Genomic DNA, 27,482 nt, shown 5'->3' with positions numbered 1-27,482 from the left:
ATTGAATAAAACCTCTAATTCAATTTTCACAATAATACTTAGAAAAAAAAGACAGACAAGAAGTTAAAACTTCAACCAACAAAAACAACTTTATTTAAAACAAAAAAACGAACACTGCAAGGGGAACGAACGCTGGAACAGGATAAACAAACAAAAAAAAGTCTCTCAAAAAACGAACACTGGAACTAGGGTAAAAAAAAAAGTCTCTCAAAAATCGAACACTGGAACAAGGGTTAAAAAAAAAAAGTCTCTCAAAAAAGCGAACACCGGAACAAGGGTAAAAAAAAAAAAAAGTCTCTCAAAAAAGCGAACACCGGAACAAGGGTAAAAACTCAAAATGTCTCCAAAAAAAACGAACAACCGGAGCAAACGAAGGCAACGCCTATTTTGGTTTTCTTCGCCTGTTCATGGCCGCCTTTACCTTTTCTGCGGCCTTCTTTCGGCGGTTGATCCCAACCAGCGTTGTGGAGCTCGCGGAGAAGATGGCCTTTTTGACCTTCAGCGGTGACACAAGCTTCAATGGAGTCAGCAGCACCGTCGCCTTGCCTCTCCGTGCAGGGTACTTTCTGGGGGGGGTGCTCGGTTCCTGTGGCTCCTGTTCTTGGGATCCCTTCTCCGAGGCCTCCTCCTCCTCCCCGTGCTGTGCAAGGTAAAACAAATGCGTACACACAAAGACATGGTGAGCAAGTGATCGTGATGTTGCAAACGATTATAACACGCTAGGTTCACTGCAAGTCAAAGGTAGCCAACTTACCTCGCTGGACTCGGGGCTGGACGCCCCAGACTCCTGGAGCTCCATGCGGGTCACCTCGGGAGTGGTGCTGCCCGACGTGAGCTCCTCGTCCGGGGACTCGGGAGCTCTCCTCTTTAGGGGTTGCTTGCCCTTACCCTTGGCAGGCCGCTTCCCCGAGGTCGGCTCCTTCGACGGGGAGGTCGGCTCCTTCGACGGGGATCCCCTCTCCGCACCTTCCAGGGCAGAGTCGAACAGCCTGCGGTGCTCCATGGCCTGCTGGGGAGTCAAGTTGGCCACATAAAATTTGTCCGCCGTCCGTGTGTCGTGACACATGAACTTGGACAGCTTCACCCGGTCGTCATTGTTGTGGGTGAACTTGATCTGGAAAGACAGAGACAGAGAAAAGTCAAAACCAATGCCGCCACCAGGGAAGGCCGCCGAAATACGCGCCAGAGCGCCCAAAAACACTTACGTGACTGGCAATGGACGTCCGGACGTCGGTGAAGGTGGGGCAGCCGGGAAGGCCCATCGACTTCCAGGCCTCCTGGAAGTAGCAGTTCAAGTTCTTGCAGGGGTTTTGGGTGGACGTGAAAAACAGGTATTTGGCCGTGGGACCGCCCGGCAGCTGGTCCTTCAGCTGGAGGAACCTCGTCACCCACCCAAACTCCTCCTCCGTCAAGGCGATCTGGGCCGACCCGAAGGCCATGTTGGTCTTGTGCTGGGCTATCTGTGGACACACGGGGGGAACGACAGTCAGGAGAGGCGGCAAAAACAAATCAGGGAACAACAAATAAAAGTCAGACGCTCACATTGATGAGGTACGCCCTCTCAGAGGAGGATTTACGGGCCCCCACAACCTCCTGGATGGTGATATTCTGAAAAACACCCCCTCTGTGGCCGTAAATGCAGGAGAGCAGTGCCGCAAAGTGCCCGTAAAACCTCCACAGGTTCTTCAGGCTGGGCTCCTTCTCCAGGAGGTCTAAAGACGGGAGAGAAGCACAACGTCAAGGTTCAAACGTTCGTTCGGCAACAGGTGAGTACCTCGAGTCGGGGAGAAGGTAAAAGACAACTTACCCAGTAGCTCGGGGATGGCCTTGGCCGCGAGCTCCCGGCACGTCAAAAGGGTGGCCTTGGCAAGGATATTCGTCTCCTTGCCCTCCTTGACCGCCGTCTGGTGGACGGCCAAGCCCCTCTTCAGGGACTTCCTCAGGCTCCCCATCTCCCTGCGAAGGCCGACCAGGGCTTTCCTGGAGAGGCGGCAGGACTGCGGAGGGGTTTCGGAAAGGAACCGCATGAAGCAGCCGACGTTCAGCACGTAGTGCTGGATGGTGGTCACCGCCATTTTGGCCTGCCGGAGGGAGCTGACCCAACTGCGAGAAGACAAGAATGGTTACAGAGGCGACAGATTGTTTTCAAACTGAGCCCACGACGGGAGAAAAGCTACTCACCTGTGTATCCTGGCAGTGTCGTCCAGGAAGCGGAAGTCGGCCAGGTTTTTCTTGCCCCTCGACATGACCGCCAGAAATTTCTTGATTCGGTACACCTGACAGCCAACGTTTTCTTTCAACTTGGTGCCAGGGTCTGGGCCTTCCCTGTGCCGCCTGTACTCCTCCACGATCTCGTCTGCAAAAAGAGAAAGAGAGAAAAAAGTGAGAACAGAGGAAGTAGTGCATTGTCCACGGACAGCTTACAGGGACCCTGTCGAATAAGTTACAGTTGGGCACAGGAAGGGCCCACTTGCAACTTATTCGACAGGGTCCCTGTAAGCTGTCCGTGGACATGACGTGTCCACGGACAGCTTACAGGGACCCTGTCGAATAAGTTACAGTTGGGCACAGGAAGGGCCCACTTGCAACTTATATTGCAGGGTCCCTGTAAGCTGTCCGTGGACAATGCAAGAGTTAGTGTTAGCACAGCCACAAGTTGAAAAGATAAAACAGATAAAAGCGTCACACTCACTCAGCACCACCACGTGGTCGGGGTAATGGGGTTGATCTTCCTCGACGTCCTGCGGCTGCCGACTCGTGGAAGGCTTCTCCCCGTCTCCCTCAGGTTTCTCCTCGGGCAAGGCAGGGGGCTGCTGAACGGCAGAGGGCACCTCGGGGGAAGACTTGACGTCCTCTTCCACGGTACCGCGCTCCTCTTCTTCCGGGCCGAGAGAGGAGAGGAGCCTTTGGGCCACCTGCCCGATGCGGGTCGAGCCCAAGGAGGTCGACCTCCTCTTGAGGATTCGATAACGCCTGGTGACCATTCTGAGCGTCTCACTCAGGGTGTCGACTTGCTTGTTCAGGTCGGCCACCTGAGTTCTGAGGAGGCTCTTTACTTGTTTGCAGCCTGCCTTTTCGCACTCCTCCTCCTCCAGGTCCTCTGGCTCTTGGGGGCACGACGGGTCCTCCTCCATGAGCTGCTGCTCCTCCAGGTCGAGGGTGGAGACCATAGGTACGGCCGGGTTGGAGGCCCTCAGGGCAGTCAGCTTGGAAAGACACACTCTCCTCTTGCAGAAGCGGAGCGCTTCGTCCTGCACCCCCACCGAGACCTCAGAGTGCGTACGGATATGGCGGTCGAGGCGGTTGGAGAATTTGTTGCACGCCGGAACCGGGCAGAGGCCTGCACGGGCGTTCACTCGCCCCGACTCCATGGCAAGGAGGAGCTTCCTCTCCTCCTTGTTCTTGACGCCGTGGGTGACGACCAGGTGCTGGCCGAGGCGGGCGTAAGAGCGCAAACAGATCGGGCACGTTTCGATGGGCATCTTTCCACGACTGGACAGCAGAAAACGGGCTCGCAGACTCGCTTGGTGGTGGTCTAGTGTGGACTGACTGGGGGTCGACTCGCTCCCTTAAAACCTGTACTGTACACTTACCTGAAATTGGAGTGCAATTTAAAGTAATTCAATGTACACTTACCTGAAAATGGAGTGCAATTTTAAGTAATTTAATGTACACTTACCTGAAAATGGAGTGCAATTTAAAGTAATTTACTGTAGACTTACCTGAAAATGGAGTGCAATTTAAAGTAATTTAATGTACACTTACCTGAAAATGGAGTGCAATTTAAAGTAATTTACTGTACACTTACCTGAAAATGGAGTGCAATTTAAAGTAATTTAATGTACACTTACCTGAAAATGGAGTGCAATTTAAAGTAATTTAATGTACACTTACCTGAAAATGGAGTGCAATTTAAAGTAATTTAATGTACACTTACCTGAAAATGGAGTGCAATTTAGAGTAATTTACTGTACACTTACCTGAAAATGGAGTGCAATTTAAAGTAATTTAATGTACACTTACCTGAAAATGGAGTGCAATTTTAAGTAATTTAATGTACACTTACCTGAAAATGGAGTGCAATTTAAAGTAATTTACTGTAGACTTACCTGAAAATGGAGTGCAATTTAAAGTAATTTAATGTACACTTACCTGAAAATGGAGTGCAATTTAAAGTAATTTACTGTACACTTACCTGAAAATGGAGTGCAATTTAAAGTAATTTAATGTACACTTACCTGAAAATGGAGTGCAATTTAAAGTAATTTAATGTACACTTACCTGAAAATGGAGTGCAATTTAAAGTAATTTAATGTACACTTACCTGAAAATGGAGTGCAATTTAAAGTAATTTAATGTACACTTACCTGAAAATGGAGTGCAATTTAGAGTAATTTACTGTACACTTACCTGAAAATGGAGTGCAATTTAAAGTAATTTAATGTACACTTACCTGAAAATGGAGTGCAATTTAAAGTAATTTACTGTACACTTACCTGAAAAGGGAGTGTATCATCCCAGCTACAGCTTAATAGGCTTTCCATGGTCAGACTGGACAGGTTGTTATTACAGTTTTATTTTAAATTTTAATATTTTTTATTTTATTCTAAGTGTTTATGAAATAAAAATGCATGTTTATGATCTCTACTGTGCGTAGATATGTTTAACTTTATCCCTTGTAATTTTCCTTTTATTAATACATTTTAAATATTTTTTTGAAAATGCAATTTTTTTTTTATTATGAATATGTAAAAAGTGACCCTAACCCTTAAACTTCATTTCAGTCATACAGTGTAAACAGCTGCTGCCACCCCCTTCGACAAGGTAATTTCAAAGTGTTATTTTGAGAATATTTCAGACTACAGAGGTCCCGTCACTTAAGTTACAGTTGGGCACAGGAAGGGCCCACTTGCAACTTATTCGACAGGGTCCCTGTGAGCTGTCTGTGGACATGACATGTCCACGGACAGCTTACAGGGACCCTGTCAAATAAGTTACAGTTGGGCACAGGAAGGGCCCACTTGCAACTTATTCGACAGGGTCCCTGTGAGCTGTCTGTGGACATGACATGTCCACGGACAGCTTACAGGGACCCTGTCGAATAAGTTACAGTTGGGCACAGGAAGGGCCCACTTGCAACTTACATGACAGGGTCACTGTAAGCTGTCTGTGGACATGACATGTCCACGGACAGCTTACAGGGACCCTGTCGAATAAGTTACAGTTGGGCACAGGAAGGGCCCACTTGCAACTTATTCGACAGGGTCCCTGTGAGCTGTCCGTGGACAATGCATTAATAGGTCATATCATGTTTCTAACTGAACTAACTTTGTTTCCATTTGTCAAAGATGCTACTGACTTGCCCGTTGTGCCCATCGAAAGTTGTGCACCTAAGGCACCACCTGAGGTCACAGCATCACATAGTGAACTCAGAGGAACGGAAAATTTTACTGAAACTTGCCAGGGGCAGAATCAAACTTAGGAACATCAGGTGTCCTGAGTGTGACATAATTTATGAAAATGTGGAGCGACACTTAAAATCGGGCCATCCAGAGCTGACGGTAAGTCTAATCTCAAACTAGCATACTTGTTTTTGTGAATTCATTTAAAAAATGTTTTGAATAAAACTCTCTTCAGGGAAAAAGGGTCAAGTTGTTGACCAAACAGTTGGAGAGAGAGGTAGCAGAGGAACAGCTACAAAAACTGAATAACGGTCAACAACTTGACCCTCCAGTCCTGTCAGCTCTGGATGGCCCTGTAGAGACCCCTCTGCATATCCCAGAGGAGTGCCTCCAATTGCTGGGTAGGTTTTGAATGATTTTCTTGCAATGGGAGTATAACATATTTTTTTACAAGGTGTTGATCAAACTATTGAGTCTGTGTGTGTGTGTGTGTGTGTGTGTGTGTGTGTGTGTGTGTGTGTGTGTGTTTATTGTAGACGAGTTTGAAATGGAAGGGGCTCCAAGCTTTCTGGGTAAGTGATCAACATGTAATTATGCTGTTTATACAAGAACAACACATTAATACATTTTTATTTATTTTTGATTGTAGCCCTTCTTATGGAGAGTAATGAGCCTCCAAAAGAAGCACAAAGCCTCGGTAGGTATCAGGTGAACAATTGTTTAAACTTGTACTGTATTGTTTTTCTCCATGAACAGGACATTAATAAAAAAAAAAGTGAACTTTTTCTTGTTCTTCTTAGACGAGTTATTCAGGGAGGTAAGCGAATTTGAACAGTCTTTTCAGGCGTCGTCAGGTGCACAAGGTAAGTAATATGTGATAAGTTTACATGCATGAAACCAAGTTTTGTTGTTGTGTTATTTATTTTTTAATCGTTTTTCTTTGTTTCCCTTTTCTTTTTTTCATTTCCCAAGTTCTGCAGCAAAACACAGACTTGTGCACTGTCGACCTCAGCGACCTGCTTGAATTGTAAATAGTTTTTATAAATGTATATAGTTCAAATATTTTATGCCATAGTTTTATATTTATTTCGTTTTATATATTATATATATTGTATTTATGTTTTACATATTGTATTTTAAAATATATTTCTGTTTTACTGTCCTTTGTTCTGTTCAATTTATACTTTTATAAATCATGTTAAATAAATGTTCTTCAAATTATGGTTCAAAAATTAAAATTTTAAAATGATGGTTTTGTCTGTCTCATCTATTTGTCCAAAACATACCAACTATAGATTATTTGACATGATCCAGATAGGCTTTCCGTGGACATGACATTTTAAGTCTAATGATGCATAGTTATGCCGATGGGACACATAGGCCATTCGTGGTCACACATGAGGTCAGGGGGATGAATAGGCTGTTCGTGGTCAGTAAGCAGGGCAACGGGCTGTCACTTAGATTGGCCGTGGACGAACAGGCCGTTCATGGTCAAATAGGCGGTCAGTGGGACGAATAGGCTGTTCGTGGTCAGTGGGCGGGGCCGCGGGCTGTCACCTAGATCGGCCGTGGACTAAGAGGCCGTTCGTGGTCAGATAGGCGGTCAGTGGGACGAATAGGCTGTTCGTGGTCAGTGGGCGGGGCCACGGGCTGTAACCTAGATCGGCCGTGGACTGAGAGGCCGTTCGTGGTCAGATAGGCGGTCAGTGGGACGAATAGGCTGTCCGTGGTCAGCGGGCGGGGCCACGGGCCGTCACCTAGATCGGCCGTGGACTGAGAGGCCGTTCGTGGTCAGATAGGCGGTCGGTGGGACGAATAGGCTGTCCGTGGTCACACTGGCGGTCAGGGGGACGAACGGGCACTTCGTGGTCGCATAGGCGGTCAGTGGGACGAATAAGCCGTTCGTGGTCACACAGGCGGTCAGGGGGACGGACGGGCACTTCGTGGTCGCACGGGCGGTTAGGGGGACGAATAGGCCGTTCGTGGTCAGTGGGCGTGGTCGGGGGCGGTCACGGGCGGTCGGGCGCTTCCTGGTCAAACTGGCGGTTAGGGGGACGAAATAGGCTGTTCGTGTCAGTGGGCGTGGTCGGGGGCGGTCACGGGCGCTCAGTGGGACGAACGGGCGCTTCGTGGTCGGTGGGTGTGGTCAGGGAATCTGCCGAAAAGGCGGTCAGGGGGAGGCGCGTGCGCTCCGTGGACGCCCGCCCGCAACCTATTCGGCGCGCGTCGAAACGATTGCAGGCGGCCGGGTGTCGCCCCCCTGTGGCCGATGCCCGGATTGCGGGCGAATCGGCCGAATTTCGTCGAGCTCCCGCGGGGCCGCCGAGGCCCCTGGGCCCGAGGCGACGCCTCCGGCCCGCCCCGCGGGGGCCCCCCTCCGGCCCGGCGCGGTCGGCCGGGCCCCGAAAAATCATCTAGGGGGCGGCGCGCAGCGGTCCACTGACCTCCTACCGCCTGGTACCTATCAGGCTGTTCGCGGACCCCCTCCCTAACGTGGCGGCCTAAAGAGAGAAAGTGCTATCAAGTTGGGGTAAATATATGCTGACTGACTCCCCTGATTTTTTCAAAATAATTGTTCATTAGTGTAGGCCTTTCCTTTCAAAACACTAGAGGGTGCTGTTTACCTAGAAGCTTGGTCTGCCACTCTCTGTTTATGTATTTAGTGTAGGTATTTGCTTCATACCTCTCCCTCCATCTTGTAACTTTTAAGTGCTAATGACTTGGAGCAACATTTGGACACTATTTTGCATCCTCCTCTGCAGCCATTTTTGCACTCTCCCTCTTGTCTAAAAAAATCAGTTGATATATACTCTAACTTTAGCACCTTTCTTTTCAACCAAAGTAGAAAGTGCTATCAAGTTGGGGTAAATATTTGCTGACTGACTCCCCTGTGCCCATGTTTTTTTTTTTTTATTCAGGTCCCTTACATTTACAGAGCCCCTTTAGATGACTACAAAGGGAAGCATTCCTGATACTATATAACAAAAAGTGCTTCTCTTTAGTGCAATCATGTTGCCGTGTAAACACTAGATGGTGCTGGTTTACCTAGAGGTTTGGTCTGCCCCTTCCTGTTTATGTATTTAGTGTAGGCCTTTCCTTTAAAAATGACTTGACCTCTTTTCTAAATTCAGGGGCAATAAAGTTCATCATTGTTGTATTTGCATGAAGTGCTTTTAAATGTGTGAAAAGTCCACCCATGCTGAAAAATGCTGAGTCGTTCCAAAGATGTTATATCTGCAATCAAAACTTGATGGGCTTTACAGAAAGGCAGAGTGTCAACGACCACGGCAAAGCCAAGGGGGCATGGACACACTTATATTGGGTGCTGGTGAACCACATGGCTCAGACCAGCTCTTCCTAAAAGCAGGCAACATTCTCCACGTGTCTCTGACTGCAAAGGATCTCGTCCAGTCCTACCGAGTTCCAGGCTAGAAATTGGACAAGATTTTCAGCTGCTACTACTGTCACCCTCGGTACCCTCACCATGGCACTAACTTGTCTGTTGTATTTGGTAAGTGCTATTTGTTGGGGTAGTTTCAAGTGATCAGTGCTTCAAGAGACAGTTGCCTTCAAGAACTACAGACTGCGTTCTCCATGCGATGCTCATTTAATCACAGAGTTCAACACATTAAGATTACTTCAAATGGGAGCATTGATTGGTCCTGTGTTCATAAGTGCTTCTCTTTGGGGTAGTTTTAATGAGGAAGTGAACTACAGGCAAGACTCAACCTCTTTTCTATGGAATTTCCTTTGTCAGTGTAACCAATATTGTAAACCCTTATACCTCTCCCATCAACGTTTAAGTGAAAACATCTTAAAGCAACATTTGGACACTATTTTGCATCCTTCTCTGCTGCCAGTTTTCATTCCCTTGCCCTCTTGACTGAATAACAGTTGATATCTACTCTAACTTTTGCATCTTTCTTTTCGACCATAGTAGAAAGTGCTATCAAGTTGGGGTAAATATATGCTGACTGACTCCCCTGATTTTTTCAAAATAATTGTTCATTAGTGTAGGCCTTTCCTTTCAAAACACTAGAGGTTGCTGTTTACCTAGAAGCTTGGTCTGCCACTCTCTGTTTTTGTATTTAGTGTAGGTCTTTGCTTCATACCTCTCCCTCCATCTTGTAACTTTTAAGTGCTAATGACTTGGAGCAACATTTGGACACTATTTTGCATCCTCCTCTGCAGCCATTTTTGCACTTCCTGTTTATGTATTTAGTGTAGGCCTTTCCTTTAAAAATGACTTGACCCCTTTTCTAAATTCAGGGGCAATAAAGTTCATCATTGTTGTATTTGCATGAAGTGCTTTTAAATGTGTGAAAAGTCCACCCATGCTGAAAAATGCTGAGTCGTTCCAAAGATGTTATATCTGCAATCAAAACTTGATGGGCTTTACAGAAAGGCAGAGTGTCAACGACCACGGCAAAGCCAAGGGGGCATGGACACACTTATATTGGGTGCTGGTGAACCACATGGCTCAGACCAGCTCTTCCTAAAAGCAGGCAACATTCTCCACGTGTCTCTGACTGCAAAGGATCTCGTCCAGTCCTACCGAGTTCCAGGCTAGAAATTGGACAAGATTTTCAGCTGCTACTACTGTCACCCTCGGTACCCTCACCATGGCACTAACTTGTCTGTTGTATTTGGTAAGTGCTATTTGTTGGGGTAGTTTCAAGTGATCAGTGCTTCAAGAGACAGTTGCCTTCAAGAACTACAGACTGCGTTCTCCATGCGATGCTCATTTAATCACAGAGTTCAACACATTAAGATTACTTCAAATGGGAGCATTGATTGGTCCTGTGTTCATAAGTGCTTCTCTTTGGGGTAGTTTTAATGAGGAAGTGAACTACAGGCAAGACTCAACCTCTTTTCTATGGAATTTCCTTTGTCAGTGTAACCAATATTGTAAACCCTTATACCTCTCCCATCAACGTTTAAGTGAAAACATCTTAAAGCAACATTTGGACACTATTTTGCATCCTTCTCTGCTGCCAGTTTTCATTCCCTTGCCCTCTTGACTGAATAACAGTTGATATCTACTCTAACTTTTGCATCTTTCTTTTCGACCACAGTAGAAAGTGCTATCAAGTTGGGGTAAATATATGCTGACTGACTCCCCTGATTTAAAAAAAAAAATTGTTCATTAGTGTAGGCCTTTCCTTTCAAAACACTAGAGGGTGCTGTTTACCTAGAAGCTTGGTCTGCCACTCTCTGTTTTTGTATTTAGTGTAGGTATTTGCTTCATATCTCTCCCTCCATCTTGTAACTTTTAAGTGCTAATGACTTGGAGCAACATTTGGACACTATTTTGCATCCTCCTCTGCAGCCATTTTTGCACTCTCCCTCTTGTCTAAAAAAATCAGTTGATATCTACTCTAACTTTAGCACCTTTCTTTTCAACCAAAGTAGAAAGTGCTATCAAGTTGGGGTAAATATTTGCTGACTGACTCCCCTGTGCCCATGTTTTTTTATTTTTTTTATTCAGGTCCCTTACATTTACAGAGCCCCTTTAGATGACTACAAAGGGAAGCATTCCTGATACTATATAACAAAAAGTGCTTCTCTTTAGTGCAATCATGTTGCCGTGTAAACACTAGATGGTGCTGGTTTACCTAGAGGTTTGGTCTGCCCCTTCCTGTTTATGTATTTAGTGTAGGCCTTTCCTTTAAAAATGACTTGACCTCTTTTCTAAATTCAGGGGCAATAAAGTTCATCATTGTTGTATTTGCATGAAGTGCTTTTAAATGTGTGAAAAGTCCACCCATGCTGAAAAATGCTGAGTCGTTCCAAAGATGTTATATCTGCAATCAAAACTTGATGGGCTTTACAGAAAGGCAGAGTGTCAACGACCACGGCAAAGCCAAGGGGGCATGGACACACTTATATTGGGTGCTGGTGAACCACATGGCTCAGACCAGCTCTTCCTAAAAGCAGGCAACATTCTCCACGTGTCTCTGACTGCAAAGGATCTCGTCCAGTCCTACCGAGTTCCAGGCTAGAAATTGGACAAGATTTTCAGCTGCTACTACTGTCACCCTCGGTACCCTCACCATGGCACTAACTTGTCTGTTGTATTTGGTAAGTGCTATTTGTTGGGGTAGTTTCAAGTGATCAGTGCTTCAAGAGACAGTTGCCTTCAAGAACTACAGACTGCGTTCTCCATGCGATGCTCATTTAATCACAGAGTTCAACACATTAAGATTACTTCAAATGGGAGCATTGATTGGTCCTGTGTTCATAAGTGCTTCTCTTTGGGGTAGTTTTAATGAGGAAGTGAACTACAGGCAAGACTCAACCTCTTTTCTATGGAATTTCCTTTGTCAGTGTAACCAATATTGTAAACCCTTATACCTCTCCCATCAACGTTTAAGTGAAAACATCTTAAAGCAACATTTGGACACTATTTTGCATCCTTCTCTGCTGCCAGTTTTCATTCCCTTGCCCTCTTGACTGAATAACAGTTGATATCTACTCTAACTTTTGCATCTTTCTTTTCGACCACAGTAGAAAGTGCTATCAAGTTGGGGTAAATATATGCTGACTGACTCCCCTGATTTAAAAAAAAAAAATTGTTCATTAGTGTAGGCCTTTCCTTTCAAAACACTAGAGGGTGCTGTTTACCTAGAAGCTTGGTCTGCCACTCTCTGTTTTTGTATTTAGTGTAGGTCTTTGCTTCATACCTCTCCCTCCATCTTGTAACTTTTAAGTGCTAATGACTTGGAGCAACATTTGGACACTATTTTGCATCCTCCTCTGCAGCCATTTTTGCACTCTCCCTCTTGTCTAAAAAAATCAGTTGATATCTACTCTAACTTTAGCACCTTTCTTTTCAACCAAAGTAGAAAGTGCTATCAAGTTGGGGTAAATGTTTGCTGACTGACTCCCCTGTGCCCATGTTTTTTTGTTTTTTTTATTCAGGTCCCTTACATTTACAGAGCCCCTTTAGATGACTACAAAGGGAAGCATTCCTGATACTATATAACAAAAAGTGCTTCTCTTTAGTGCAATCATGTTGCCGTGTAAACACTAGATGGTGCTGGTTTACCTAGAGGTTTGGTCTGCCCCTTCCTGTTTATGTATTTAGTGTAGGCCTTTCCTTTAAAAATGACTTGACCTCTTTTCTAAATTCAGGGGCAATAAAGTTCATCATTGTTGTATTTGCATGAAGTGCTTTTAAATGTGTGAAAAGTCCACCCATGCTGAAAAATGCTGAGTCGTTCCAAAGATGTTATATCTGCAATCAAAACTTGATGGGCTTTACAGAAAGGCAGAGTGTCAACGACCACGGCAAAGCCAAGGGGGCATGGACACACTTATATTGGGTGCTGGTGAACCACATGGCTCAGACCAGCTCTTCCTAAAAGCAGGCAACATTCTCCACGTGTCTCTGACTGCAAAGGATCTCGTCCAGTCCTACCGAGTTCCAGGCTAGAAATTGGACAAGATTTTCAGCTGCTACTACTGTCACCCTCGGTACCCTCACCATGGCACTAACTTGTCTGTTGTATTTGGTAAGTGCTATTTGTTGGGGTAGTTTCAAGTGATCAGTGCTTCAAGAGACAGTTGCCTTCAAGAACTACAGACTGCGTTCTCCATGCGATGCTCATTTAATCACAGAGTTCAACACATTAAGATTACTTCAAATGGGAGCATTGATTGGTCCTGTGTTCATAAGTGCTTCTCTTTGGGGTAGTTTTAATGAGGAAGTGAACTACAGGCAAGACTCAACCTCTTTTCTATGGAATTTCCTTTGTCAGTGTAACCAATATTGTAAACCCTTATAACTCTCCCATCAACGTTTAAGTGAAAACATCTTAAAGCAACATTTGGACACTATTTTGCATCCTTCTCTGCTGCCAGTTTTCATTCCCTTGCCCTCTTGACTGAATAACAGTTGATATCTACTCTAACTTTTGCATCTTTCTTTTCGACCATAGTAGAAAGTGCTATCAAGTTGGGGTAAATATATGCTGACTGACTCCCCTGATTTTTTCAAAATAATTGTTCATTAGTGTAGGCCTTTCCTTTCAAAACACTAGAGGTTGCTGTTTACCTAGAAGCTTGGTCTGCCACTCTCTGTTTTTGTATTTAGTGTAGGTCTTTGCTTCATACCTCTCCCTCCATCTTGTAACTTTTAAGTGCTAATGACTTGGAGCAACATTTGGACACTATTTTGCATCCTCCTCTGCAGCCATTTTTGCACTTCCTGTTTATGTATTTAGTGTAGGCCTTTCCTTTAAAAATGACTTGACCCCTTTTCTAAATTCAGGGGCAATAAAGTTCATCATTGTTGTATTTGCATGAAGTGCTTTTAAATGTGTGAAAAGTCCACCCATGCTGAAAAATGCTGAGTCGTTCCAAAGATGTTATATCTGCAATCAAAACTTGATGGGCTTTACAGAAAGGCAGAGTGTCAACGACCACGGCAAAGCCAAGGGGGCATGGACACACTTATATTGGGTGCTGGTGAACCACATGGCTCAGACCAGCTCTTCCTAAAAGCAGGCAACATTCTCCACGTGTCTCTGACTGCAAAGGATCTCGTCCAGTCCTACCGAGTTCCAGGCTAGAAATTGGACAAGATTTTCAGCTGCTACTACTGTCACCCTCGGTACCCTCACCATGGCACTAACTTGTCTGTTGTATTTGGTAAGTGCTATTTGTTGGGGTAGTTTCAAGTGATCAGTGCTTCAAGAGACAGTTGCCTTCAAGAACTACAGACTGCGTTCTCCATGCGATGCTCATTTAATCACAGAGTTCAACACATTAAGATTACTTCAAATGGGAGCATTGATTGGTCCTGTGTTCATAAGTGCTTCTCTTTGGGGTAGTTTTAATGAGGAAGTGAACTACAGGCAAGACTCAACCTCTTTTCTATGGAATTTCCTTTGTCAGTGTAACCAATATTGTAAACCCTTATACCTCTCCCATCAACGTTTAAGTGAAAACATCTTAAAGCAACATTTGGACACTATTTTGCATCCTTCTCTGCTGCCAGTTTTCATTCCCTTGCCCTCTTGACTGAATAACAGTTGATATCTACTCTAACTTTTGCATCTTTCTTTTCGACCACAGTAGAAAGTGCTATCAAGTTGGGGTAAATATATGCTGACTGACTCCCCTGATTTAAAAAAAAATAATTGTTCATTAGTGTAGGCCTTTCCTTTCAAAACACTAGAGGGTGCTGTTTACCTAGAAGCTTGGTCTGCCACTCTCTGTTTTTGTATTTAGTGTAGGTCTTTGCTTCATACCTCTCCCTCCATCTTGTAACTTTTAAGTGCTAATGACTTGGAGCAACATTTGGACACTATTTTGCATCCTCCTCTGCAGCCATTTTTGCACTCTCCCTCTTGTCTAAAAAAATCAGTTGATATCTACTCTAACTTTAGCACCTTTCTTTTCAACCAAAGTAGAAAGTGCTATCAAGTTGGGGTAAATATTTGCTGACTGACTCCCCTGTGCCCATGTTTTTTTGTTTTTTTTATTCAGGTCCCTTACATTTACAGAGCCCCTTTAGATGACTACAAAGGGAAGCATTCCTGATACTATATAACAAAAAGTGCTTCTCTTTAGTGCAATCATGTTGCCGTGTAAACACTAGATGGTGCTGGTTTACCTAGAGGTTTGGTCTGCCCCTTCCTGTTTATGTATTTAGTGTAGGCCTTTCCTTTAAAAATGACTTGACCTCTTTTCTAAATTCAGGGGCAATAAAGTTCATCATTGTTGTATTTGCATGAAGTGCTTTTAAATGTGTGAAAAGTCCACCCATGCTGAAAAATGCTGAGTCGTTCCAAAGATGTTATATCTGCAATCAAAACTTGATGGGCTTTACAGAAAGGCAGAGTGTCAACGACCACGGCAAAGCCAAGGGGGCATGGACACACTTATATTGGGTGTTGGTGAACCACATGGCTCAGACCAGCTCTTCCTAAAAGCAGGCAACATTCTCCACGTGTCTCTGACTGCAAAGGATCTCGTCCAGTCCTACCGAGTTCCAGGCTAGAAATTGGACAAGATTTTCAGCTGCTACTACTGTCACCCTCGGTACCCTCACCATGGCACTAACTTGTCTGTTGTATTTGGTAAGTGCTATTTGTTGGGGTAGTTTCAAGTGATCAGTGCTTCAAGAGACAGTTGCCTTCAAGAACTACAGACTGCGTTCTCCATGCGATGCTCATTTAATCACAGAGTTCAACACATTAAGATTACTTCAAATGGGAGCATTGATTGGTCCTGTGTTCATAAGTGCTTCTCTTTGGGGTAGTTTTAATGAGGAAGTGAACTACAGGCAAGACTCAACCTCTTTTCTATGGAATTTCCTTTGTCAGTGTAACCAATATTGTAAACCCTTATACCTCTCCCATCAACGTTTAAGTGAAAACATCTTAAAGCAACATTTGGACACTATTTTGCATCCTTCTCTGCTGCCAGTTTTCATTCCCTTGCCCTCTTGACTGAATAACAGTTGATATCTACTCTAACTTTTGCATCTTTCTTTTCGACCACAGTAGAAAGTGCTATCAAGTTGGGGTAAATATATGCTGACTGACTCCCCTGATTTAAAAAAAATAATTGTTCATTAGTGTAGGCCTTTCCTTTCAAAACACTAGAGGGTGCTGTTTACCTAGAAGCTTGGTCTGCCACTCTCTGTTTTTGTATTTAGTGTAGGTCTTTGCTTCATACCTCTCCCTCCATCTTGTAACTTTTAAGTGCTAATGACTTGGAGCAACATTTGGACACTATTTTGCATCCTCCTCTGCAGCCATTTTTGCACTCTCCCTCTTGTCTAAAAAAATCAGTTGATATCTACTCTAACTTTAGCACCTTTCTTTTCAACCAAAGTAGAAAGTGCTATCAAGTTGGGGTAAATATTTGCTGACTGACTCCCCTGTGCCCATGTTTTTTTGTTTTTTTTATTCAGGTCCCTTACATTTACAGAGCCCCTTTAGATGACTACAAAGGGAAGCATTCCTGATACTATATAACAAAAAGTGCTTCTCTTTAGTGCAATCATGTTGCCGTGTAAACACTAGATGGTGCTGGTTTACCTAGAGGTTTGGTCTGCCCCTTCCTGTTTATGTATTTAGTGTAGGCCTTTCCTTTAAAAATGACTTGACCTCTTTTCTAAATTCAGGGGCAATAAAGTTCATCATTGTTGTATTTGCATGAAGTGCTTTTAAATGTGTGAAAAGTCCACCCATGCTGAAAAATGCTGAGTCGTTCCAAAGATGTTATATCTGCAATCAAAACTTGATGGGCTTTACAGAAAGGCAGAGTGTCAACGACCACGGCAAAGCCAAGGGGGCATGGACACACTTATATTGGGTGTTGGTGAACCACATGGCTCAGACCAGCTCTTCCTAAAAGCAGGCAACATTCTCCACGTGTCTCTGACTGCAAAGGATCTCGTCCAGTCCTACCGAGTTCCAGGCTAGAAATTGGACAAGATTTTCAGCTGCTACTACTGTCACCCTCGGTACCCTCACCATGGCACTAACTTGTCTGTTGTATTTGGTAAGTGCTATTTGTTGGGGTAGTTTCAAGTGATCAGTGCTTCAAGAGACAGTTGCCTTCAAGAACTACAGACTGCGTTCTCCATGCGATGCTCATTTAATCACAGAGTTCAACACATTAAGATTACTTCAAATGGGAGCATTGATTGGTCCTGTGTTCATAAGTGCTTCTCTTTGGGGTAGTTTTAATGAGGAAGTGAACTACAGGCAAGACTCAACCTCTTTTCTATGGAATTTCCTTTGTCAGTGTAACCAATATTGTAAACCCTTATACCTCTCCCATCAACGTTTAAGTGAAAACATCTTAAAGCAACATTTGGACACTATTTTGCATCCTTCTCTGCTGCCAGTTTTCATTCCCTTGCCCTCTTGACTGAATAACAGTTGATATCTACTCTAACTTTTGCATCTTTCTTTTCGACCACAGTAGAAAGTGCTATCAAGTTGGGGTAAATATATGCTGACTGACTCCCCTGATTTAAAAAAAATAATTGTTCATTAGTGTAGGCCTTTCCTTTCAAAACACTAGAGGGTGCTGTTTACCTAGAAGCTTGGTCTGCCACTCTCTGTTTTTGTATTTAGTGTAGGTCTTTGCTTCATACCTCTCCCTCCATCTTGTAACTTTTAAGTGCTAATGACTTGGAGCAACATTTGGACACTATTTTGCATCCTCCTCTGCAGCCATTTTTGCACTCTCCCTCTTGTCTAAAAAAATCAGTTGATATCTACTCTAACTTTAGCACCTTTCTTTTCAACCAAAGTAGAAAGTGCTATCAAGTTGGGGTAAATATTTGCTGACTGACTCCCCTGTGCCCATGTTTTTTTTTTATTTTTTTATTCAGGTCCCTTACATTTACAGAGCCCCTTTAGATGACTACAAAGGGAAGCATTCCTGATACTATATAACAAAAAGTGCTTCTCTTTAGTGCAATCATGTTGCCGTGTAAACACTAGATGGTGCTGGTTTACCTAGAGGTTTGGTCTGCCCCTTCCTGTTTATGTATTTAGTGTAGGCCTTTCCTTTAAAAATGACTTGACCTCTTTTCTAAATTCAGGGGCAATAAAGTTCATCATTGTTGTATTTGCATGAAGTGCTTTTAAATGTGTGAAAAGTCCACCCATGCTGAAAAATGCTGAGTCGTTCCAAAGATGTTATATCTGCAATCAAAACTTGATGGGCTTTACAGAAAGGCAGAGTGTCAACGACCACGGCAAAGCCAAGGGGGCATGGACACACTTATATTGGGTGTTGGTGAACCACATGGCTCAGACCAGCTCTTCCTAAAAGCAGGCAACATTCTCCACGTGTCTCTGACTGCAAAGGATCTCGTCCAGTCCTACCGAGTTCCAGGCTAGAAATTGGACAAGATTTTCAGCTGCTACTACTGTCACCCTCGGTACCCTCACCATGGCACTAACTTGTCTGTTGTATTTGGTAAGTGCTATTTGTTGGGGTAGTTTCAAGTGATCAGTGCTTCAAGAGACAGTTGCCTTCAAGAACTACAGACTGCGTTCTCCATGCGATGCTCATTTAATCACAGAGTTCAACACATTAAGATTACTTCAAATGGGAGCATTGATTGGTCCTGTGTTCATAAGTGCTTCTCTTTGGGGTAGTTTTAATGAGGAAGTGAACTACAGGCAAGACTCAACCTCTTTTCTATGGAATTTCCTTTGTCAGTGTAACCAATATTGTAAACCCTTATACCTCTCCCATCAACGTTTAAGTGAAAACATCTTAAAGCAACATTTGGACACTATTTTGCATCCTTCTCTGCTGCCAGTTTTCATTCCCTTGCCCTCTTGACTGAATAACAGTTGATATCTACTCTAACTTTTGCATCTTTCTTTTCGACCACAGTAGAAAGTGCTATCAAGTTGGGGTAAATATATGCTGACTGACTCCCCTGATTTAAAAAAAAAATTTGTTCATTAGTGTAGGCCTTTCCTTTCAAAACACTAGAGGGTGCTGTTTACCTAGAAGCTTGGTCTGCCACTCTCTGTTTTTGTATTTAGTGTAGGTCTTTGCTTCATACCTCTCCCTCCATCTTGTAACTTTTAAGTGCTAATGACTTGGAGCAACATTTGGACACTATTTTGCATCCTCCTCTGCAGCCATTTTTGCACTCTCCCTCTTGTCTAAAAAAATCAGTTGATATCTACTCTAACTTTAGCACCTTTCTTTTCAACCAAAGTAGAAAGTGCTATCAAGTTGGGGTAAATATTTGCTGACTGACTCCCCTGTGCCCATGTATTTTTTTATTTTTTTATTCAGGTCCCTTACATTTACAGAGCCCCTTTAGATGACTACAAAGGGAAGCATTCCTGATACTATATAACAAAAAGTGCTTCTCTTTAGTGCAATCATGTTGCCGTGTAAACACTAGATGGTGCTGGTTTACCTAGAGGTTTGGTCTGCCCCTTCCTGTTTATGTATTTAGTGTAGGCCTTTCCTTTAAAAATGACTTGACCTCTTTTCTAAATTCAGGGTCAATAAAGTTCATCATTGTTGTATTTGCATGAAGTGCTTTTAAATGTGTGAAAAGTCCACCCATGCTGAAAAATGCTGAGTCGTTCCAAAGATGTTATATCTGCAATCAAAACTTGATGGGCTTTACAGAAAGGCAGAGTGTCAACGACCACGGCAAAGCCAAGGGGGCATGGACACACTTATATTGGGTGTTGGTGAACCACATGGCTCAGACCAGCTCTTCCTAAAAGCAGGCAACATTCTCCACGTGTCTCTGACTGCAAAGGATCTCGTCCAGTCCTACCGAGTTCCAGGCTAGAAATTGGACAAGATTTTCAGCTGCTACTACTGTCACCCTCGGTACCCTCACCATGGCACTAACTTGTCTGTTGTATTTGGTAAGTGCTATTTGTTGGGGTAGTTTCAAGTGATCAGTGCTTCAAGAGACAGTTGCCTTCAAGAACTACAGACTGCGTTCTCCATGCGATGCTCATTTAATCACAGAGTTCAACACATTAAGATTACTTCAAATGGGAGCATTGATTGGTCCTGTGTTCATAAGTGCTTCTCTTTGGGGTAGTTTTAATGAGGAAGTGAACTACAGGCAAGACTCAACCTCTTTTCTATGGAATTTCCTTTGTCAGTGTAACCAATATTGTAAACCCTTATACCTCTCCCATCAACGTTTAAGTGAAAACATCTTAAAGCAACATTTGGACACTATTTTGCATCCTTCTCTGCTGCCAGTTTTCATTCCCTTGCCCTCTTGACTGAATAACAGTTGATATCTACTCTAACTTTTGCATCTTTCTTTTCGACCACAGTAGAAAGTGCTATCAAGTTGGGGTAAATATATGCTGACTGACTCCCCTGATTTAAAAAAAATAATTGTTCATTAGTGTAGGCCTTTCCTTTCAAAACACTAGAGGGTGCTGTTTACCTAGAAGCTTGGTCTGCCACTCTCTGTTTTTGTATTTAGTGTAGGTCTTTGCTTCATACCTCTCCCTCCATCTTGTAACTTTTAAGTGCTAATGACTTGGAGCAACATTTGGACACTATTTTGCATCCTCCTCTGCAGCCATTTTTGCACTCTCCCTCTTGTCTAAAAAAATCAGTTGATATCTACTCTAACTTTAGCACCTTTCTTTTCAACCAAAGTAGAAAGTGCTATCAAGTTGGGGTAAATATTTGCTGACTGACTCCCCTGTGCCCATGTTTTTTTGTTTTTTTTATTCAGGTCCCTTACATTTACAGAGCCCCTTTAGATGACTACAAAGGGAAGCATTCCTGATACTATATAACAAAAAGTGCTTCTCTTTAGTGCAATCATGTTGCCGTGTAAACACTAGATGGTGCTGGTTTACCTAGAGGTTTGGTCTGCCCCTTCCTGTTTATGTATTTAGTGTAGGCCTTTCCTTTAAAAATGACTTGACCTCTTTTCTAAATTCAGGGGCAATAAAGTTCATCATTGTTGTATTTGCATGAAGTGCTTTTAAATGTGTGAAAAGTCCACCCATGCTGAAAAATGCTGAGTCGTTCCAAAGATGTTATATCTGCAATCAAAACTTGATGGGCTTTACAGAAAGGCAGAGTGTCAACGACCACGGCAAAGCCAAGGGGGCATGGACACACTTATATTGGGTGTTGGTGAACCACATGGCTCAGACCAGCTCTTCCTAAAAGCAGGCAACATTCTCCACGTGTCTCTGACTGCAAAGGATCTCGTCCAGTCCTACCGAGTTCCAGGCTAGAAATTGGACAAGATTTTCAGCTGCTACTACTGTCACCCTCGGTACCCTCACCATGGCACTAACTTGTCTGTTGTATTTGGTAAGTGCTATTTGTTGGGGTAGTTTCAAGTGATCAGTGCTTCAAGAGACAGTTGCCTTCAAGAACTACAGACTGCGTTCTCCATGCGATGCTCATTTAATCACAGAGTTCAACACATTAAGATTACTTCAAATGGGAGCATTGATTGGTCCTGTGTTCATAAGTGCTTCTCTTTGGGGTAGTTTTAATGAGGAAGTGAACTACAGGCAAGACTCAACCTCTTTTCTATGGAATTTCCTTTGTCAGTGTAACCAATATTGTAAACCCTTATACCTCTCCCATCAACGTTTAAGTGAAAACATCTTAAAGCAACATTTGGACACTATTTTGCATCCTTCTCTGCTGCCAGTTTTCATTCCCTTGCCCTCTTGACTGAATAACAGTTGATATCTACTCTAACTTTTGCATCTTTCTTTTCGACCACAGTAGAAAGTGCTATCAAGTTGGGGTAAATATATGCTGACTGACTCCCCTGATTTAAAAAAAATAATTGTTCATTAGTGTAGGCCTTTCCTTTCAAAACACTAGAGGGTGCTGTTTACCTAGAAGCTTGGTCTGCCACTCTCTGTTTTTGTATTTAGTGTAGGTCTTTGCTTCATACCTCTCCCTCCATCTTGTAACTTTTAAGTGCTAATGACTTGGAGCAACATTTGGACACTATTTTGCATCCTCCTCTGCAGCCATTTTTGCACTCTCCCTCTTGTCTAAAAAAATCAGTTGATATCTACTCTAACTTTAGCACCTTTCTTTTCAACCAAAGTAGAAAGTGCTATCAAGTTGGGGTAAATATTTGCTGACTGACTCCCCTGTGCCCATGTTTTTTTGTTTTTTTATTCAGGTCCCTTACATTTACAGAGCCCCTTTAGATGACTACAAAGGGAAGCATTCCTGATACTATATAACAAAAAGTGCTTCTCTTTAGTGCAATCATGTTGCCGTGTAAACACTAGATGGTGCTGGTTTACCTAGAGGTTTGGTCTGCCCCTTCCTGTTTATGTATTTAGTGTAGGCCTTTCCTTTAAAAATGACTTGACCTCTTTTCTAAATTCAGGGGCAATAAAGTTCATCATTGTTGTATTTGCATGAAGTGCTTTTAAATGTGTGAAAAGTCCACCCATGCTGAAAAATGCTGAGTCGTTCCAAAGATGTTATATCTGCAATCAAAACTTGATGGGCTTTACAGAAAGGCAGAGTGTCAACGACCACGGCAAAGCCAAGGGGGCATGGACACACTTATATTGGGTGTTGGTGAACCACATGGCTCAGACCAGCTCTTCCTAAAAGCAGGCAACATTCTCCACGTGTCTCTGACTGCAAAGGATCTCGTCCAGTCCTACCGAGTTCCAGGCTAGAAATTGGACAAGATTTTCAGCTGCTACTACTGTCACCCTCGGTACCCTCACCATGGCACTAACTTGTCTGTTGTATTTGGTAAGTGCTATTTGTTGGGGTAGTTTCAAGTGATCAGTGCTTCAAGAGACAGTTGCCTTCAAGAACTACAGACTGCGTTCTCCATGCGATGCTCATTTAATCACAGAGTTCAACACATTAAGATTACTTCAAATGGGAGCATTGATTGGTCCTGTGTTCATAAGTGCTTCTCTTTGGGGTAGTTTTAATGAGGAAGTGAACTACAGGCAAGACTCAACCTCTTTTCTATGGAATTTCCTTTGTCAGTGTAACCAATATTGTAAACCCTTATACCTCTCCCATCAACGTTTAAGTGAAAACATCTTAAAGCAACATTTGGACACTATTTTGCATCCTTCTCTGCTGCCAGTTTTCATTCCCTTGCCCTCTTGACTGAATAACAGTTGATATCTACTCTAACTTTTGCATCTTTCTTTTCGACCACAGTAGAAAGTGCTATCAAGTTGGGGTAAATATATGCTGACTGACTCCCCTGATTTAAAAAAAAAAATTGTTCATTAGTGTAGGCCTTTCCTTTCAAAACACTAGAGGGTGCTGTTTACCTAGAAGCTTGGTCTGCCACTCTCTGTTTTTGTATTTAGTGTAGGTCTTTGCTTCATACCTCTCCCTCCATCTTGTAACTTTTAAGTGCTAATGACTTGGAGCAACATTTGGACACTATTTTGCATCCTCCTCTGCAGCCATTTTTGCACTCTCCCTCTTGTCTAAAAAAATCAGTTGATATCTACTCTAACTTTAGCACCTTTCTTTTCAACCAAAGTAGAAAGTGCTATCAAGTTGGGGTAAATATTTGCTGACTGACTCCCCTGTGCCCATGTATTTTTTTATTTTTTTATTCAGGTCCCTTACATTTACAGAGCCCCTTTAGATGACTACAAAGGGAAGCATTCCTGATACTATATAACAAAAAGTGCTTCTCTTTAGTGCAATCATGTTGCCGTGTAAACACTAGATGGTGCTGGTTTACCTAGAGGTTTGGTCTGCCCCTTCCTGTTTATGTATTTAGTGTAGGCCTTTCCTTTAAAAATGACTTGACCTCTTTTCTAAATTCAGGGTCAATAAAGTTCATCATTGTTGTATTTGCATGAAGTGCTTTTAAATGTGTGAAAAGTCCACCCATGCTGAAAAATGCTGAGTCGTTCCAAAGATGTTATATCTGCAATCAAAACTTGATGGGCTTTACAGAAAGGCAGAGTGTCAACGACCACGGCAAAGCCAAGGGGGCATGGACACACTTATATTGGGTGCTGGTGAACCACATGGCTCAGACCAGCTCTTCCTAAAAGCAGGCAACATTCTCCACGTGTCTCTGACTGCAAAGGATCTCGTCCAGTCCTACCGAGTTCCAGGCTAGAAATTGGACAAGATTTTCAGCTGCTACTACTGTCACCCTCGGTACCCTCACCATGGCACTAACTTGTCTGTTGTATTTGGTAAGTGCTATTTGTTGGGGTAGTTTCAAGTGATCAGTGCTTCAAGAGACAGTTGCCTTCAAGAACTACAGACTGCGTTCTCCATGCGATGCTCATTTAATCACAGAGTTCAACACATTAAGATTACTTCAAATGGGAGCATTGATTGGTCCTGTGTTCATAAGTGCTTCTCTTTGGGGTAGTTTTAATGAGGAAGTGAACTACAGGCAAGACTCAACCTCTTTTCTATGGAATTTCCTTTGTCAGTGTAACCAATATTGTAAACCCTTATACCTCTCCCATCAACTTTTAAGTGAAAACATCTTAAAGCAACATTTGGACACTATTTTGCATCCTTCTCTGCTGCCAGTTTTCATTCCCTTGCCCTCTTGACTGAATAACAGTTGATATCTACTCTAACTTTTGCATCTTTCTTTTCGACCACAGTAGAAAGTGCTATCAAGTTGGGGTAAATATATGCTGACTGACTCCCCTGATTTAAAAAAAAATAATTGTTCATTAGTGTAGGCCTTTCCTTTCAAAACACTAGAGGGTGCTGTTTACCTAGAAGCTTGGTCTGCCACTCTCTGTTTTTGTATTTAGTGTAGGTCTTTGCTTCATACCTCTCCCTCCATCTTGTAACTTTTAAGTGCTAATGACTTGGAGCAACATTTGGACACTATTTTGCATCCTCCTCTGCAGCCATTTTTGCACTCTCCCTCTTGTCTAAAAAAATCAGTTGATATCTACTCTAACTTTAGCACCTTTCTTTTCAACCAAAGTAGAAAGTGCTATCAAGTTGGGGTAAATATTTGCTGACTGACTCCCCTGTGCCCATGTTTTTTTGTTTTTTTTATTCAGGTCCCTTACATTTACAGAGCCCCTTTAGATGACTACAAAGGGAAGCATTCCTGATACTATATAACAAAAAGTGCTTCTCTTTAGTGCAATCATGTTGCCGTGTAAACACTAGATGGTGCTGGTTTACCTAGAGGTTTGGTCTGCCCCTTCCTGTTTATGTATTTAGTGTAGGCCTTTCCTTTAAAAATGACTTGACCTCTTTTCTAAATTCAGGGGCAATAAAGTTCATCATTGTTGTATTTGCATGAAGTGCTTTTAAATGTGTGAAAAGTCCACCCATGCTGAAAAATGCTGAGTCGTTCCAAAGATGTTATATCTGCAATCAAAACTTGATGGGCTTTACAGAAAGGCAGAGTGTCAACGACCACGGCAAAGCCAAGGGGGCATGGACACACTTATATTGGGTGCTGGTGAACCACATGGCTCAGACCAGCTCTTCCTAAAAGCAGGCAACATTCTCCACGTGTCTCTGACTGCAAAGGATCTCGTCCAGTCCTACCGAGTTCCAGGCTAGAAATTGGACAAGATTTTCAGCTGCTACTACTGTCACCCTCGGTACCCTCACCATGGCACTAACTTGTCTGTTGTATTTGGTAAGTGCTATTTGTTGGGGTAGTTTCAAGTGATCAGTGCTTCAAGAGACAGTTGCCTTCAAGAACTACAGACTGCGTTCTCCATGCGATGCTCATTTAATCACAGAGTTCAACACATTAAGATTACTTCAAATGGGAGCATTGATTGGTCCTGTGTTCATAAGTGCTTCTCTTTGGGGTAGTTTTAATGAGGAAGTGAACTACAGGCAAGACTCAACCTCTTTTCTATGGAATTTCCTTTGTCAGTGTAACCAATATTGTAAACCCTTATACCTCTCCCATCAACGTTTAAGTGAAAACATCTTGAAGCAACATTTGGACACTATTTTGCATCCTTCTCTGCTGCCAGTTTTCATTCCCTTGCCCTCTTGACTGAATAACAGTTGATATCTACTCTAACTTTTGCATCTTTCTTTTCGACCACAGTAGAAAGTGCTATCAAGTTGGGGTAAATATATGCTGACTGACTCCCCTGATTTTTTCAAACTAATTGTTCATTAGTGTAGGCCTTTCCTTTCAAAACACTAGAGGGTGCTGTTTACCTAGAAGCTTGGTCTGCCACTCTCTGTTTTTGTATTTAGTGTAGGTCTTTGCTTCATACCTCTTCCTCCATCTTGTAACTTTTAAGTGCTAATGACTTGGAGCAACATTTGGACACTATTTTGCATCCTCCTCTGCAGCCATTTTTGCACTCTCCCTCTTGTCTAAAAAAATCAGTTGATATCTACTCTAACTTTAGCACCTTTCTTTTCAACCAAAGTAGAAAGTGCTATCAAGTTGGGGTAAATATTTGCTGACTGACTCCCCTGTGCCCATGTTTTTTTTTTTACAATTCAGGTCCCTTACATTTACAGAGCCCCTTTAGATGACTACAAAGGGAAGCATTCCTGATACTATATAACAAAAAGTGCTTCTCTTTTAGTGCAATCATGTTGCCGTGTAAACACTAGATGGTGCTGGTGTACCTAGAGGTTTGGTCTGCCCCTTCCTGTTTATGTATTTAGTGTAGGCCTTTCCTTTAAAAATGACTTGACCTCTTTTCTAAATTCAGGGGCAATAAAGTTCATCATTGTTGTATTTGCATGAAGTGCTTTTAAATGTGTGAAAAGTCCACCCATGCTGAAAAATGCTGAGTCGTTCCAAAGATGTTATATCTGCAATCAAAACTTGATGGGCTTTACAGAAAGGCAGAGTGTCAACGACCACGGCAAAGCCAAGGGGGCATGGACACACTTATATTGGGTGCTGGTGAACCACATGGCTCAGACCAGCTCTTCCTAAAAGCAGGCAACATTCTCCACGTGTCTCTGACTGCAAAGGATCTCGTCCAGTCCTACCGAGTTCCAGGCTAGAAATTGGACAAGATTTTCAGCTGCTACTACTGTCACCCTCGGTACCCTCACCATGGCACTAACTTGTCTGTTGTATTTGGTAAGTGCTATTTGTTGGGGTAGTTTCAAGTGATCAGTGCTTCAAGAGACAGTTGCCTTCAAGAACTACAGACTGCGTTCTCCATGCGATGCTCATTTAATCACAGAGTTCAACACATTAAGATTACTTCAAATGGGAGCATTGATTGGTCCTGTGTTCATAAGTGCTTCTCTTTGGGGTAGTTTTAATGAGGAAGTGAACTACAGGCAAGACTCAACCTCTTTTCTATGGAATTTCCTTTGTCAGTGTAACCAATATTGTAAACCCTTATACCTCTCCCATCAACGTTTAAGTGAAAACATCTTGAAGCAACATTTGGACACTATTTTGCATCCTTCTCTGCTGCCAGTTTTCATTCCCTTGCCCTCTTGACTGAATAACAGTTGATATCTACTCTAACTTTTGCATCTTTCTTTTCGACCACAGTAGAAAGTGCTATCAAGTTGGGGTAAATATATGCTGACTGACTCCCCTGATTTAAAAAAAAAATTTGTTCATTAGTGTAGGCCTTTCCTTTCAAAACACTAGAGGGTGCT

The 27,482-nt window shown here is 43.0% G+C and overlaps 2 protein-coding genes across 3 annotated transcripts; one reads left to right on the top strand and one right to left on the bottom strand.

Moving 5' to 3' along the window:
• Nucleotides 1-214: 214 nt before the first annotated feature.
• Nucleotides 215-3,656, bottom strand: LOC309511971 (uncharacterized protein). 2 transcript variants are annotated; one of them, XM_082187357.1, is made up of 7 exons: nucleotides 2,693-3,656; nucleotides 2,182-2,356; nucleotides 1,808-2,103; nucleotides 1,543-1,712; nucleotides 1,206-1,460; nucleotides 967-1,114; nucleotides 215-622 (listed from the first exon to the last, which is right to left on the bottom strand). In XM_082187357.1, exons 1-7 carry the CDS (start codon nucleotides 3,480-3,482, stop codon nucleotides 333-335), a joined length of 2,124 nt encoding a protein of 707 aa, XP_082043483.1. In that variant the 5' UTR covers nucleotides 3,483-3,656; the 3' UTR covers nucleotides 215-332. The 2 variants fall into 2 exon arrangements, with proteins under 2 accessions (XP_082043483.1, XP_082043482.1); XM_082187356.1 differs by having other exon boundaries at nucleotides 307-640; nucleotides 755-1,114.
• A 1,550-nt stretch (nucleotides 3,657-5,206) lies between these two features.
• On the top strand, nucleotides 5,207-7,046 carry LOC309511912 (uncharacterized protein). The gene is made up of 6 exons (XM_082187282.1): nucleotides 5,207-5,561; nucleotides 5,638-5,803; nucleotides 5,939-5,974; nucleotides 6,052-6,099; nucleotides 6,203-6,265; nucleotides 6,375-7,046. The coding sequence occupies exons 1-6, from the start codon at nucleotides 5,349-5,351 to the stop codon at nucleotides 6,431-6,433; spliced, it is 585 nt and encodes a 194-aa protein (XP_082043408.1). The 5' UTR covers nucleotides 5,207-5,348; the 3' UTR covers nucleotides 6,434-7,046.
• Nucleotides 7,047-27,482: the final 20,436 nt, after the last annotated feature.

The sequence above is a fragment of the Leuciscus leuciscus genome (assembly GCF_965113295.1).
Source record: "Leuciscus leuciscus genome assembly, chromosome: 13".
Lineage (NCBI taxonomy): Eukaryota > Metazoa > Chordata > Actinopteri > Cypriniformes > Leuciscidae > Leuciscus > Leuciscus leuciscus.
This window is presented reverse-complemented; position numbering and strand designations above follow the sequence as displayed.